General features: G+C 35.4%; 2 protein-coding genes across 8 annotated transcripts in view; one reads left to right on the forward strand and one right to left on the reverse strand.

The window, feature by feature from the left end:
- The first annotated feature begins 7,338 nt into the window (after positions 1 to 7,338).
- Positions 7,339 to 9,155, forward strand: Pmch (pro-melanin concentrating hormone). Its single transcript, XM_048357219.1, has 3 exons — positions 7,339 to 8,077; positions 8,447 to 8,645; positions 8,921 to 9,155. Exons 1-3 carry the CDS (start codon positions 7,838 to 7,840, stop codon positions 8,968 to 8,970), a joined length of 489 nt encoding a protein of 162 aa, XP_048213176.1. The 5' UTR covers positions 7,339 to 7,837; the 3' UTR covers positions 8,971 to 9,155.
- LOC125359410 (PARP1 binding protein) overlaps positions 8,351 to 16,580 on the reverse strand; it is a 43,457-nt gene continuing 35,227 nt past the window's right edge. For all 7 annotated transcript variants that reach the window (XM_048357175.1, XM_048357162.1, XM_048357153.1 and 4 more), the window contains 3 exons: positions 14,976 to 15,060; positions 10,371 to 10,506; positions 8,351 to 9,618 (listed from right to left, as the gene is read on the reverse strand). In XM_048357175.1, the coding sequence (XP_048213132.1) occupies positions 9,275 to 9,618; positions 10,371 to 10,506; positions 14,976 to 15,060 (565 nt within the window). In that variant the 3' untranslated portion in view covers positions 8,351 to 9,274. The remainder of the gene's footprint in view (positions 9,619 to 10,370; positions 10,507 to 14,975; positions 15,061 to 16,580) is intronic.

Here is a 16,580-nt window from a genome sequence, read left to right on the forward strand (position 1 = left end):
TAAGAAGCTGCTGTCAGAGGGAATGCAGGGTAAGTCTTCAGCCAGAAATGAATTTGACTGGTCATAAGAATAGAAAGAGGGCCAACCAATATGGAAAGAGAGTGATGAAAGAGGAAGTAGTAACAATACACTTTTAGTAAAAAAGGCATAAATCATGCTGTAAAGGACATTTGTATCAATTGCCTATCACTACAGTAATACTTTCTGGAGACATACTGACCATGCACAACTGCAATAATAAGTGCTTTGACTAACAACTAAGTACTTAGAGAAAGCTGCAAAAAGGATCATGAAGAAGACTGTAGGTTTAGATGGATGGGTAGACAAGTTGAGGGACTTTTAAGAGCAGAGAGTATCATGAATAAAGATGAAATGGCAATAAAGAACAATGGAATGAACATAAAATGAAAAGACTGGATGTTTTCATCTGATCCTAATTCTATCACAAACAAGAACATGAAGTAGAACAAATGAATCACACATTCATCCTACACTGTGGAAACCACTGTATTTCAAAATGTTTTGAGAGTCTAGAATTCTCAATATAATCAGTAGGAATGTCTGAGGGACAAAACCAGCCATGAGAGTACAAACATAAGATTGCTTACATGCACAACAATGAAAATTCAATGAAGGATTACCATAAATAACAGCAATGAAACCTGAAATTATGAATCAATGTATACCTTTAACAATTCTTGTTGGTAAGTCAACATTGAAAGCTATCATCAGATTGTTATTCTGGAAGCATACTTTCAGATGACTCCAATATTGTTAAGAATCAAAATAAAATCCAAGAATTGCCTATAGAAGGCAACTAGAACCATAGAATCATCTCAAGTATATTTATGTGAATCCTAATGTTATTTATACCTTGATGTATACAAATAGAATTAAGAAAGTTCTCAAGATTATTAACTTAAAACTCTAAAAATTGAGGATGTTCACTTCACTGCTCATTTTTAAAACTATTTTTATTAATTTCTTAGATGACACAGCACCAGCTGATCTGATAATATGATACAAGGAATCAGCAAAGCCACCAGCATTCTTAATTCTTATATAATCAAGTAAAAGAGGAAGGTATATGTAGGGACTAAAAGTGAAATAACACCTCTCACATATCTCCCACTCTTCCATCCTGCAAGCCCTCTGTACTGAGTGCCATGAAAAGACACCCTATCTACCCCCATTCAAGAAGTAAAGTGTAACTACTGCCTCTACCACTCTTGGTTGAGTTTCCTACTTATGAGGAGTCTCTGAGCACTTCCTACAAGTTTGTGCTATGTGGGGGATCCCTTCAATCTCTCTTCTGAAGCTGGATGGGGTAGCACTAATCTGCAAGCTCAGCTATTCACGAGGTAGAGGCAGGAAGAACTTCAGTTCAAGAGTAACAAACTGGATAAGAAATGTACACAGTGCCTTACATATGAAACGGTAACCCCTTAGTACATCACTTAGACAATAAAGAAATGAATTAAAAAAGAGTAGCCCAGAACTGAAGTGAGCCATACCCAAAGAAACATAAGACTGTTTTCCCTCATGATTAGCATATGTCTAGGATAGTCCTAGCAGAGGATCACAACAGCTCACTGATTATGTACATATGATCATATAAGATGATGCTAAGTTAAATGATTTTTTTTTTTTTGGCCAGTCCTGGGCCTTGAACTCAGGGCCTGAGCACTGTCCCTGGCTTCTTCCCGCTCAAGGCTAGCACTCTGCCACTTGAGCCACAGCGCCGCTTCTGGCCGTTTTCTGTATATGTGGTGCTGGGGAATCGAACCTAGGGCCTCGTGTATCCGAGGCAGGCACTCTTGCCACTAGGCTATATCCCCAGCCCCCAAGTGAAATGAATTATAAGATATAAAAACTAGTGGTTTTTCATCGTTGTCATTTTTAATGTACTATTTGAAATTTCCTTTTTCTTGCATTTTCCCCTATGGTTTAGCCCCTATTGTCACTATTTGTTTTGGGTACCCTTGTTATTGTATATATGTTTATCTGAATTATGGATGGGGACATCAAAATGGTGAGGCAAAGTATATAAGGCAAACCAATGCAACAGAGATACTTACAAGACAATTATGTTGGAAGTTAACCTTACAACTAGGGAGGGAGGTGGAACTGAGGAGGAGGGAAGGTGGGAGAAAAATGAGAGAGGAGGTAAAAAGTTTGACAAGAAATGTACTCACTAGGTCTGGGAATATGGCCTAGTGGTAAAGTCCTTGTCTTGCATACATGAAGCCCTGGGTTTGATTCCTCAGCACCACATATACAGAAAAAGCAAGCCAGAAGTGGCTCTGTGGCTCAAGTGATAGAGTGCTAACATTGAGCAAAAAGAAGCCAGGAACAGTGCTCAGACTCTGAGTTCAGACTCAAGACTGGCAAAGAAAAAAAGGAGAGAGAAAGAAATGTATTCACTACCTTACATATGTAACTGTAACCATACATCACTTTGACAATAAAATTAAATTTTAAAAAAAAAGATGAGGGCTGGGGATATAGCCTAGTGGCAAGAGTGCCTGCCTCGGATACACGAGGCCCTAGGTTCGATTCCCCAGCACCACATATACAGAAAACGGCCAGAAGCGGCGCTGTGGCTCAAGTGGCAGAGTGCTAGCCTTGAGCGGGAAGAAGCCAGGGACAGTGCTCAGGCCCTGAGTCCAAGGCCCACGACTGGCCAAAAAAAAAAAAAAAAAAAAAAAAGATGAAATAAAGAGTAGCCCAGGAAAACTTGGTAAGATTCTTCCTTAAACTCTTCAAAAGCATAACCTAATTCTGCTGTTGATTTCTGAGAGGCTTACAATGCCTACTACCTTACCCTGACAACTACATAACAGTGACTCAACCCTCTTCTAAGGGAATGCCAGGACTGAATCTAGACACCCTGTGCTCTGTACATCCAGGTGAAAGTACCTCTGTTCATCTTCTTCCTCCAAACATTCATCTCTAAATACTTTGTACTATGCTTTTTGGATAATTAATGTATTTTGGGGGGCTGGGAATATGGCCTAGTGATAGAGTGCTTGCCTTGTATACATGAAGCCCTGGGTTCGATTCCTCAGCAACACATGTATGGAAAAAGCCAGAAGTGGCGCTGTGGCTCAAGTGGCAGAGTGCTAGCCTTGAGCAAAAAGAAGCCAGGGACAGTGCTCAGGCCCTGAGTTCAAGCTCCATGACTGGCAAAAAAAAAAAAAAAGAAGTATTTTTATCCTTCTCCAGTTCACTACCAACACACATATTTAAGAGCTGGATAGGGGAATAAATGCTTTTTTCATTCCACAGTCAACAGCACATAAACCCGTCACTTGTTACACAAATTCAGCAATACCACCTGTCTTATCATCATACGGTATATTCCATCTCTGAACAGTAATCTTCCCTTGGTGCCACAATTCTTCTGGGCACAACACAACCTTTCTACAATCCTCAGGATAATTAGCATACTGGTTTTATTTATGGCCTCCATTTACTATTTTTCATTTTTCTTAAGTCCATTCATATCAGGGTTCAGTCTTGGTGTCACCGAAACTGATTTATCAAGGTCATCAATGGCTACCACATGGCAAAATCAAAAGTTCCCAGTTCTCACCATATGAGCCCAGTGCTTTTCTGCATGTATTGAGATGATTGTTTTTCCCTTTTAATTGTTGACACATAAATTGACTTGTAGGTATGTATGTGGTACTGAGGATTAAACCCACGGCCTCCCACGTTAGGCAACAGCTCTACCACTGGAGCAACGCCACTGGTAACTTCTTTTATTCAATTAAACTGGTAAAATTCACTGGGGTTTATTTTGTGAAAATTAAAGTATTTTCAAAATGCAGTTCTCACTCTACGTAGAAACACACAGAAAAAGACAGTGAAATTCTGGAAAATGGAATTCTGCCTAGCAAGTAGATAGATTCTCTTAGCAGTTTTTAAGTGTACAAATGCCCTGCTAAGAACCAGTAACAAAACTGCACAAGATTCCTTGAAATTACTCCTAAGAAAATCCTATGTCTTTAAAACAATATCTCCCCAATCTACCTCTTTCCACAACCCAAAGTACTTGTCTTGTTCTGTTTTCTTAAGGTGATTTTATAAGATTTTGTGCAGATGTATAGAACTTACCAGTGAAACCAAGTGTAAAATTTTGTGATAAAGAATTTTATTCCTTTTAATTAACATAAAATATTAAGGGTTTTTTGGTGGTTTTTTTTTTTTTGTTTTGTTTTTGCCAGTGTTGTCCTTTCTTTAATAGCATTTGTCTGTTTCAGGGGCCAGAAAGCCATTGTCTGTATTTGTAAAAGTTTTATTGAAACACAGCTATAGCCATTCATTATACATTATTTATGGCAGAGTTAAGGAGAAGTGGTCATATGGCCCAGAAATCCTGAAATATTTGCTTATCTGGCCATTAAAAGGAAAACTATGCCAATTTGTAATCCATTTCATCAAAGTTGTCAAATTTATTTGCAAACAACTGTGCATAATTTTAACTTCCTAGGCTTTAAATTTGTCTTCAAAAATTAATGTTTCCATTTTCATTACCAACATTACTGAAAAAGTTCTCTTTTTTGATCATCCATACTGTAAGCCAATAATTTATTGATCTTTTTGGTTTGTTCAATATTCAACTGTATGAGTCATTTCTATTTTACTAATTCCTACTCTCACATGTAGCAACTCCTTCCTTATTCTGAGTTCATTTGGTATTCCTCTTAGGATTTATTGAGAAACAAGCCCATCTTTCAATGATTTTTGTAAAATACACCTTTTAGATCTGTAAGTGGCTGAATCTCACTATATGTCATAGTCATTATCTTCACTTCAAACTCTGTTCTAGTTTGTGAGAGGACTGCTACCTTAAACCACACATTATTCAAACATATGGCACTTAATTTCTAATTCATGATGGAAAAATTAGAAAGTGGTTGCCTCAAAGCAGAATGTTGGCATGAGGAATAGTAGGGGGAAGGTGATATAGAAAAACTATGAAGCAGTAAGATTTAACATATCTTGAAAGAAATTTACAGAGGCATATGTATTTGTCAAAATGCAGATGTATATACATATATTTATGATGTGTGCACCTAATTTTCTGTAACTTTTACCTAAAATTTAAATAATTATTAAATTCTATTTTATGTAAATACTGAAGTATTTAATATAAAGCAAACTGTAATACAGTTTGAAATGCATTCAAAACTAAGATGATGAATGGTGGGATAGAAGGATTACAGGAACACATAAAATATTAATGATAGAATATAGGTCAAGACATACAGGTTATTCACTGTAGAAATTTGAGGAGGACTTCTAGGTTTTCTTTATCTTTTTATAATACAAATTAATAATCTTGCATTTCATTTTTACACATGAAACTAGCCATTAAAAAATTCTGCTGTTATAACACATCAATTGTGATTTGAATTGTAGTGAACAATATATAGCAGGGTTAATGCCAAATGGAAGGAGTTCAATAAGGTGACTTACAAATACATAGTATTATTTGTTGTTCTTCAGAAAATAAACATCACATTTGTGTTTCTCCCCAGGTCTTCTGAATTACCCAATCCCATCTGGCAATAGTTTTTCATCTTCAAAGTTCCTTCCTACCATTTGGGGAATTTTCATTTTCAGCATCAATGAAAAAGAAATCTACTATGCTCCATTGCACATCAGAGCAACCAACTTTTTTTTAAGTTATCATTTAAGAAAATTGGAAACTATCTCCATAATTAAATGGTTATGGGAAAACCTCATAACGTTCAGAGGCTATGACAGTTTAAGCAAAATAAAGGAAAACATTAACTAATTTTTCTAAACCATCAAAATGGTTTGGATTGTGTCCCAATTTTAAGCGAAGATCAGCCAAACCAATTCCACCAGTGGAAACTTAAAACAAAATACATAATTATTAATATTTATTACATTCCCAGAACAGCAGCTGAGGAAAAAAAGGCTACCATTAACAAATAACTTCTATAGATTAAACAGACACTTCTAGAATAGGTTTCAAACCATGGGGAACAAACTAGGGCAATTATCAATAAGAAAAGTATAACACACACACACACACACACACACACACACACACACACACACACACACACACACACACAGTCATTCCAGGACTTGAGAGGCTAAATCAGGAGGATCATGAGCACCAGTCAGCCTGGGCAATTTGGTTAGACTCTGTTTCAAAACAGAAAGGTGAGGAACCTCTAAACACAAAAAGCCAGACGTTTCATAGTTTTTGTCTGTAAAGACACTTAGAAGACATTTGTCTACTAAGTCATACTGTGTTTACCTCCAAAAAAAAAAAACCCAACATATTTAAGGGACTGGGAATGTGGCTTAGAGGTAGAGTGCTTGCCTAGCATGCATGAAGCCCTGGGTTCAATTCCTCAGGACCATACAAACAGAAAAAGTTGGACGTGGCACTGTGGCTTAGGTGGTAGGGTGTTCACTTGAACAAAAGGAAGCCCAGGGACAGTGCTCAGGCCAAAAATATATGTGTGTGTGTGCACCTGTGTATATATTTAAGTTTTATGGACAAATTATAGAATAGTGTACATTAATAAAACCATTTCAAAAAGAAACAGACAGGGCTGGGAATGTAGCTTAGTGGTAGAGTGCTTGCCTAGCATGCCTGAAACCCTGGGTTCGATTCTTCAGTTCCAGATAAACATAAAAAGCTGGAAGTGGCACTGTGGCTCAGGTGGTACAGCACTACTAGCCTTGAGCAAAAGAAGCTCAGTGACAGTACACAGGCCCTGAGTTCAAGCCCCAAGACCAGCAAAAAAAAAAAGGACCAGATATGCTGAATGTTTTATAAATACTATACCAAGGTAACAGCAAACATGAGTAGTTTAACAGTAAAGAACATGAAAAAAAGTTTCCCCTCATGAAACTAGAATAACCTACTGTTAACATAACAAAGGAAAATTGCAGAACAATTTGATACATGACAATGAGTACAAAATGTATTCAATCAATTCCAATACATGTATATACAATGATAAAAAAATGTATTCAATCAAGTATTGCCCAATTGAATATAGTTAATAGGTTTGTTTCATGAACATATGGTTACTTTGACAGTAGAAAAATCCATTAACTCTGAAATATATGATTAAAATTCATGCGACTTCCAAAATTAATATTAATGGGGCACATATTCTTTTCATGAACTTTCTACTCATTAACTGCTAAACTCTGCATGTTACTGCAGTATTTTCTTTTGTAAATAAGAAAACATATTCAAGTTTTAGATGAAGTAGGACTCACTTTTTGTTTGCACTGATGAATATATATACTTTAATCCACAAGAACAATCTCAAGTATTTATAAAAGAAAACCCTTTCTGAAGATTATTTCAATTTAATCAGGATTTAAAGAAAATAGAACTTTTATCCTTATAATCCTTCAATGAAATAAGTTGAGTCTTAATATCTTAATCAGAAGATAGAGGGAAAACAATAACATTTAGAGTTTGATGTCCTGTGGTCTTCCTTAATAACAACCCATTTTCAAGAGACTGTAATCTGCCCAACAGAAAGTCTTCTCCCAAGGATCTTAATCAGATTCTGAGAAAATTCAAAGCCAAAATAAACAATATTAGACTAAAACCAAAACAATGTAGGTATTAACAGCTATACAAAAGGCAGCCTCCCCTGATGAGTCATTTCTAAAATGATGGAAGTCTAAGTCTCTGAAGTGTTTCTATTCAAACTGGAAGATATATAAAGGTAGGGAATCAGTTCACAAGCAGGATGACTGTAAAATTTTTCATTTCACACATCCTGTTTTACTTTATGCGAAAATTATACTGAGAACGGCAAAAATGAGTCTCTCTTCCTATGTATTAATACTAATTTTTTCTTTGTTTTCTCAGGGTATTTTACTTTCAGCCTCCAAGCCCATACGCAATTTAGAAGATGACATGGTATTTAATACATTTAGGATGGGAAAAGCCTTTCAAAAGGAAGATACTGCAGAGAGATCAGTTGCTTCTCCTTCTCTGGAACAATACAAAAATGATGAGAGTAGTTTCATGAACAATGAGGAAAACAAAAATTCAAAGGTGGGTAGCAATATCACTTGTCTTTTGTTGCAATGTAAATGTAACTCTTTTTAATAAAATTATAAATTGTCTGAAAAGTAAAATTGGCAGTTTAATTTTATCAATAGAAATATATGCAAATATACTTACAATAAGCATTAAGATAGCAGATGAAATTTCATATGCACCTGGTAGCTATTCTATCCTAAAGAATACCTGTTAGCCAAAGGGGTGCTTTTTTTTTTTTTTCCAATAAGCTTGTATCTAAGGTATTTTTGGAGTCAAAACAGTACAGAGTATTTCAGAATTGATTGCTAAGGATGGTATCTAATTGAGTTATAAGTTTTTCTGTAAAAAGAGCTGAAATACAAACCAACCTCCTCTTTACAGAACGTGGGCTCCAAACATAGTTTCGTAAACCATGGTCTGCCGCTCAATCTGGCTATAAAGCCTTATCTTGCACTAAAAGGATCTGTAGCTTTTCCAGCTGAAAATGGAGTGCAGAATACTGACTCCACACAAGAAAAGAGAGAAATTGGAGATGAAGAAAACTCAGCTAAGTTTCCTATAGGAAGGAGAGATTTTGACAGTGAGTAGCCTTTTTAAAACTTCAATTCTCACAGTCTAATACCATAAGAAAGCACTCTGATTATTAACTGAATTTGAATCTAATCATAACAAAATTGAATCACACCATGGTTCAGTTCCACTTGATGTGAAGTGACCTCTGTCAAAAATGTGGCATTACAAAGTACCTAGTAATTGTGACTTTAGTTTACTCAGAATTAGTTATATAATAGATGTGTAACTTTCTTAATTCGATGTGATAATGTTAGTGCTTTAAATATTTTTTTTTCCATTTAGTGCTCAGGTGTATGCTGGGAAGAGTCTACCGACCTTGTTGGCAAGTCTGATACCTGTTGGTCCACACTGTCTCTTCAGGAGGGAAAAATCCTTTGTCAATGAGAAGAAAGCCCTTGGCGTTACTGTAACTTGTGTATTGCTTTAAATGGCTATCTTGTAAGAAAGTAGTATTAACATATATCAGTATTCGAAATGATATGCTTTCTCTGTGCATTAAAATTTGTGAAAATTCTGCATAATTTTGTCTTATTGATATTTTTTAAACAATGGTATTCACACAAGAACTTTACAAATACTTCAAACAAAAACACATGACTTTGGATCTATAAAGTTAAAGCATATAAAAGACAAAAATCATAGTCTGAAAAACTGAGTTAACTTTGTCTGGCCAGGAATCAGTTTGTTCTTGGCAGTAAGCTTATTGCCTCCTTTTGCTGCTTGAACTGTTTTGTTACTCAATTTATTCTGTGGCTCATTCAGGGTCTTAGGTATTTTAATATTTTTATGTTGAGGCAGTTCATTTCCCTTATCACAGACAATATTTTCACCATCTAAGTCCACCTGTTTCCTTTTGGAGCATTTACTTCCTTCCTTATTACTTGATTTTCTTAATATTTGGTTATTTTTATTTCTGTCCAGTTGAATATTGCTGGAACTTGTTTCCATTATTGATCTTCCAAAAGATGAATACACACCCTCTGTTATGCAAAATAAAAAGGAGAAAGAAATCATATAATATTTAGTAGTAGTATTCATGGTAATTTAAGGTGAACTTTTTTTTGCCAGTCCTGGGCTTGGACTCAGGGCCAGAGCACTGTCCCTGGCTTCTTTTTGCTCAAGGCTAGCACTATGCCATTTGAGCCACAGCGCCACTTCTGGCCATTTTCTGTATATGTGGTGCTGGGGAATTGAACCCAGGGCCTCATGTATACGAGGCAAGCACTCTTGCCACTAGGCCATATCCCCAGCCCTAAGGTGAACTTTTTAAATGACTAGATGTTCAAATATTTATGCTTTATAGTAAAATAATTCCAACCAATTAAATGACTGATAACCACAGCTATGTTATCATATCAGCCTTCATTTTACTTACTACTTATCCCTACCAATAAATATTTCTTGAACATATACATTTAATTCTCAAGCAAATGCTATTAATTATTTCTCAAATCTGTAAAGCTAAATTAAACTGGGGCCTATTTCTATTCTTAAGTTTTTACTTAGATTTAAGTTCTGAAATAAATCCAGAGCTAAACGTAATAAGCCTTTATTTTTTAAGTACTTTACAGGAATAATCTAGTATTATTAATGTTAAAAACAAGTGGAGACTGGGGACTTGGAGCCTAGCAAGGCTGAGGCCCTAAATTTAATCTCTTATCCTGTCAACAAACAAATCCATTGGTAGATAAGAATTAAATTGTTATTTAATTGCTTAAATAAAGTCAATTACCAGAAAGGTCATTTTCCTCCTGAAGAGCACATAAAGGCTTTGATGCAGAATTAGTATTATTCCATTTATCCTTGCTTATCATGTAGTCATCTTTGTAAGTACAAGCAAACTGTGATCTAATTAAGGGTTGCTTCATCTGATAACAGAAAGGAGAAAACAGACAATTTATGCTTTATTTTTTCATCCAGATCTATGTACTCTGTACAGTAACCAGCATATCATTAAAAAATTCCCTTACAAATCCTATTATTTATGAAAAGTTTGAATGTTTTATGTTTCATAGTTCTCAAACTCATTCAGTGCTATGGCTGTTCTTTTCAGGAATTTTAGGTGTAATTTTTAGAGGAGATGAAAGAGGAAAAAGGGAAGCTCAGGGAGGGAAGAAGAGAAGAGAGAGGGAGAGGGGTGGGATTAGAGGTGGATAAACAGAGGGAAAGAAAGGGAAGTTACTTTGTAAACATTTAAAAGGGCCATGGCTCAGGCTTGTAACTCTAGCTACTCAGGAGGATGAGATCTGAGGATCAAGGTTCAAAGCTAGCCTGGGCAGGAGCATTTGTGAAACTCATCTCTAATCAACCAGAAAAAGACTGAAGTTGGCTGTGTCTCAAGTGGTAGAGTGAGCACAAAAGTTCAGTGACAGGCCCGTATTTCAAGCTTCAGAACCTGCACACAAATAAATAAATAATTAAAAATAATAAGGTTATTAAAAAATAGTGTTGAAACTAGTAAGCAAGGCAACAGACTGGGAGATAATCTTTACCAGCAATACATCTGACAAAGGCCTAATATAAAATATACGAGGAACTCAAAAGTTTAACACTCAAAAAATAAAAAACCTAATAAAACAATAAATGGGCACAGGAGCTTAAGCGAGATTTCTTACAGGGATTATGAATGGCAAATAGACACATGAGAAATGTTCAACATCCCTGGTCATAAAGGAAATGCAAACAAAAACTACTTTGAGATTCTATCTTACCCCAGTTAGAATGGCCAATATTGAAAATTCAAACAACAAATGCGAATAAGGATGTGGGGGGTGGGAAGGGAGGGGAAGAAATCCTATTGTACTGTTGGTAGAAATGTAAACTAGTACAATCACTCTGGATAGTGGTTTAGAGGTTCCTCAAAAAACTAAACATAAAACCTGCTGATGTCCCAGCTATAACAACACCTTTGGGAATCTACCCAGAACATTGCTGCACTATTCACAATAACCAAGTTATGGAAACAGCCCAGATGCCATACAACAGATGAGTTGATCAATAAAATTCGGTATGTATATGTATATAAACATATATATAGAGAGAGAGAGAGAGAAAGAGAGAGAGAGAGAAATTTTACTCATCTATTAGAAAGAATAGGATTATATCATTTGCCAGGAAATGGATGGACCTAGAACAAATCATGCTAAGTGAAGTAAGCCAAGCTCAGAGAAACAAATGGCACACATTTTCTCTCATAAGTGGAAACTAGACCTAAAGTATAAGTGGACATGATAACTTATACCTGACTCCAGGCATTCACACACAAACTGTCACACTAAAGGAGAATATCTTAAGGGGAGGAACACTAAGGTGTAACCTCTCTGAACATATGAAATACTATTTATTGAACTGAATTCCAGGGAATGGAAACATGGGGATTTTATTGATGATAGTAGTGTTTGATTTTGCATTGGGGGTTTTATTTAGGAGACAAGGGAACTCAGAAAGAGAGGGAGGAAGGGTGAACAAATGCAATCATACTACTTAGTATACACTACGTGGAAAATGACCTGTGAAAACGTGTGGGCAGAGATGGAAGGGAGAAACAGAAAAACAGAAGGAAGTGGTGACATTGTCTAAAAACAAATGTATTCATTACCTGACTTATGAAATGGTAACCCCTCTATATAATACCTTAATGATAAAAATAGAATTAAATATTTTAATATGTATATTTTAAAAGTAGTATTGAAAATGTATTCTGCAAATATAAAGCCATTAAGTTGCTTAATACGTGACCTATACAGACAATGGTAAAGTTTTAGCCATTATAGTTGGACTGTAACTATTCAGATATAATGGGGATAATTTTCCAAGTAATTTGGAGTTACCTCAAATCCTCTTAACACTTCAAAGTATAATTATATTGTGCTGAATGTTACTTTGAATATTTCTTGATTAAAGACATATGAATGTCAGATTACATATTCAGAAATTATACATTATCTTCAGTCACTACATATTATACACAATAAACACAATCAGAAAAATAACAAGTTCTTCATTCTAAGAAAAACAAGAGTTTTAATGGATTATGAACTTCAATGAAATCAACAGGATAATGTGTAGGCAACAAAGCAGCATAAGACAGACACGAATGTGAAGGGAAAAGCACCAGATTTTCAGTTCAAAGACATGACTTCTAGCACTGTGTTTTATCGAGCAACTCAATAATCTATGTTTTACTATCTATACACAAATGGAATACTATTTAGCTCGCAGATTTGTGAAAACTATATAAAGGAAAAATCAATATAAACAGGCTTTACAAACTTTCAAGATCTGGGCTGGGAATATGGCTTAGTGGTAGAGTGCTTGTCTTGCATGCACAAAGCCCTGGGTTCAATTTCTCAGTACCACATATTCAGAAAAGGCCAGAAGTGGTGCTGTGGCTCAAGAGGTAGAGTGCTAGCCTTGAACAAAAAGAAGCCAAGGACAGTGCTCAGGCCCGGAGTCCAAGCCCCAGGACTGGCAAAAAAACAAACCAAACAACAATAAACTTGCAAGATCTAATGTGGTCACTATATAGTTATTAGTGTAATAACTTACACAAGTGGGTATTCTTATAAAATGTAATGTGTTGTATTACATGTCTCAGGACTAGATCAATTTCAAAATGATTCTAGGAATGCAGCTCAGACAATGAACTTATAATCAGATCCTTCATTTTAATAAATAAGACAATGTGTACACTGCTTAGTATTTATAACTTAAAAGAGACTGCTTTTCCTTTGTTCATAAAAATTGAACTTTTCTGCTCAAGATCAGTGGCTATATAGAATTGAGATTACTTCCTGTTGCAATTTTCCCAAATCTTGCTGTGTATTTGATTTGGAATCACAAATAAGCAAAACAATTCCCTCTTGAAAGTGCTTTTGAAGTATTCAACAACTAAAAATCATGTCCAGATTCATACATGGCTGCTAAAATTATTTTATGTTCAAATCACATGAGAGAGAGATGGGTTAAAGGTTTTCCTTTGTACAGTGATTTCCCCCTTTGGAAAGATTTCTATCCACAGTAAAATTGCAATGAACTTCAAACTTGCCAAGAATTGGAAAAGTCCTTTTGCCACAAGCTGTTTTTAAATTGAAATTATTAGTAGGTTCCCAGTTTGAGGAAAATAGTACTTCACATAGGAAAGCCTGACTCCAGTGAAATTAAGATGAATGAGTCAAAACACTGAAAAGTCACAGACACTGTTAGTTGGCTCTATTGAAAAAAAGAACATTCTAAGCCTGCTTTCTCCTAATACAGTAATGACTTTGAAAAAGGAAATTATTCCCAATCTATTCACCTGTCTCATTCTTAAATGATCAAATTTTGGAAAGAGCACAGATGTAGTATCTTTAATGACATAAGAATTTATACATATATAAAAACATCAATTCTTTTATCCATGAAGTTCTATTTACTTTACTAAATAAGAGAAAGAAAATTCTTCAACTCAAGTAGTAACACTATAATTTTACAATTCCTTAATTACAGTTACTATGTTCTTATTTACTTTTGTAGGTAGCTTAAACTTTGAAGTCTGGCTTCTTATATAAATTCCATTATCCTGACAACAAATGCCTTCAAGTGTTGAACAAGGGTTAATGAGGAAGATGAATACAAAATGTACAGTATATATACTTGACACTGGTAAATACTCAAAAGATCCCAACTCTATTACTTCATCAAAAAAGAATTCAATTTTAGTTCAGTCTAACACATTCACTTTCATTCTAAAAAAAAAAAAAAAGATGCTGCTCTGCTGCTCACTTCCTTAATAAGTGAGCCAAGTCTTTGCTTAATGCCACCTTCTCAAGGAGACATCTACTTAACATTTTTACAACTTGGGAGTGGAGAGGAGGCAAGTAGGGAAAAAAGTGGGAGAAAATGAAAGAGTGGGTAACATTGCTCAAAAAGAAATCATTACCTGACTTACATAACTGTAACCCCTCTGTACATTACCTTAACAATAAAATTTAAACAAATTTAGTATACATAGTCTTCTTTTCAAGTATTAGAAACAAAAATAAGAAGGACATGTCTTCTTAATTTTTTCCTCTCACTCATTCAGCAGATATTTTTTCAACATTTATAGTAGTAAACTGCTGATTTCTTTTCTTCTTTTAGATCCAATGGATGAAGAAGCCAGAAAAACATCAGTCCAGATTATATAAAAGGAAAGTTCTTGTATGCCAACTGTCATTACTCATTTTCCATCTCATTCTTATTGTGTAAATATGCACTGTATACTTACAATAGCCAACACAGATTTAGATTTATATGTTTACTTCTTCTAAAAAATAAAACAATGTTTATTGTTTTATGACAGTGAATTAAATTGTACCTTAATTTTTTCTCCTTGCATTAACTTACTGATGCGTTCTCTTAGAGGTTTCATGGATGAATTAACCTTCACTTGTATGGGAGACCTAGGTTTAAAAAAAAAAGTATTGTTATGATTTGAATATTTGTGTCTCTCCAAATTATGTTAACACTTAATCCCAAGGCAAGCATTAAGAGTTGGAGTCCTTAAAGACTAAGTCTTTATGAATGCAATTAATGCCCTTACAAAAAGGCTTGAGAAGGGCTAGGAATATGGCCTAGTGGCAAGAGTGCTTGCTATGTATACATGAAGCCCTGGGTTTGATTCCCCAGCACCACATATGTAGAAAACGGCCAGAAGTGGCGCTGTGGCTCAAGTGGCAGAGTGCTAGCCTTGAGCAAAGAGAAGCCAGGGACAGTGCTCAGGCCCTGAGTCCAAGGCCCAGGACTGGCAAAAAAAAAAAAGGCTTGAGGAGGCTTATCTGGCTCTTTGTTCTCCCTTATTTTGTCACATGGAGGTGCAACAAGAAGACATTATCTGTTAACAAGCCCTCACCTATGAATAACAATGAGTTTTCTTGGTCTCAACTTGGGAGAAGATCTTACTACTGTTAACTCAAGGTCTTTTGGAAATAATATTTATTATCTCATTCACATATCTAATTCTTTACTTATTAAGTGAGAATACTATCGAATGAAGTTGAGAGGGCTCAGATGAGTGAAAGCATTTAAAGTGTGTAACAAAAATATGTATGCGAAGAAAATTACATATTTTCTCAAATCAAAATAATAAAAAACAAATCAAGAGACAAAGGATAAAGACAAACGACTCCAAAAGCAATACTTGCAAAACCATTTGGTATAAACCAACTGAACAACTCATGGGGGGAGAGGGAGAGTGGCAGGGGGAGGGGGGAAGGAGGGAGGAGGTAATAAACAGTACAAGAAATGTACCCAAGGCCTAACGTATGAAACTGTAACCTCTCTGTACATCATTTTGACAATAAATAAGAAAAAAATAAAAAGAAAAAAAGAAATGTACCCAAGGCCTAACGTATGAAACTGTAACCTCTCTGTATATCAATTTGACAATAAAATTTTTTAAAAAATACAAAAAAACCCCACAGAAACCCAAACAACCACCATATACTCACAAGAGACTACCTTTTTAATATACATTTTTTCATGTCAAGTCCCATCTCCCTTTAAGTAACTTTTGTAGTTCACAAGTTCCCTATCATAAGTACATAATGCTTTTAAAATCAATGAGGGAAAGGAAAGGAAAGGAAAGAATGTAGTCATAAAATTCAGAGTATACCCGGGCTGGGAATATAGCCTAATGGTAAAGTACTCGCCTCATATACATGAAGCCCTGGCTTCAATTCCTCAGCACCACATATATAGTAAAAAGCTGGAAGTGGCTCTGTGGCTCAAGAGGTAGAGTGCTAGCCTTGAGCAAAAAGAAGCCAGGGACAATGCTCAGGCCTGAGTCCACGCCCCAGAATTGGCAACAAAAAAAGACAAAACAAAAATTCAGTGTATACCCTATGAATCTAGAAAAATTAAGGGGAGGCTGAGTTGGGAGGAATGGGGGAATAATGAAAAGGGTGATATCAGTCAAGATGTA

The sequence above is a fragment of the Perognathus longimembris genome, chromosome 1 (assembly GCF_023159225.1).
Source record: "Perognathus longimembris pacificus isolate PPM17 chromosome 1, ASM2315922v1, whole genome shotgun sequence".
Taxonomy (NCBI): Eukaryota; Metazoa; Chordata; class Mammalia; order Rodentia; family Heteromyidae; genus Perognathus; species Perognathus longimembris.

Coding starts and splice junctions, on each gene's coding strand:
- Pmch (XM_048357219.1), top strand. CDS start 7,838: ATGAGTCTCTCTTCCTATGTATTAATACTAATTTTTTCTTTGTTTTCT. Junction 8,078..8,446: donor AGGAAAACAAAAATTCAAAG/GTGGGTAGCAAT, acceptor TCCTCTTTACAG/AACGTGGGCTCCAAACATAG. Junction 8,646..8,920: donor AGGAAGGAGAGATTTTGACA/GTGAGTAGCCTT, acceptor TTTTCCATTTAG/TGCTCAGGTGTATGCTGGGA.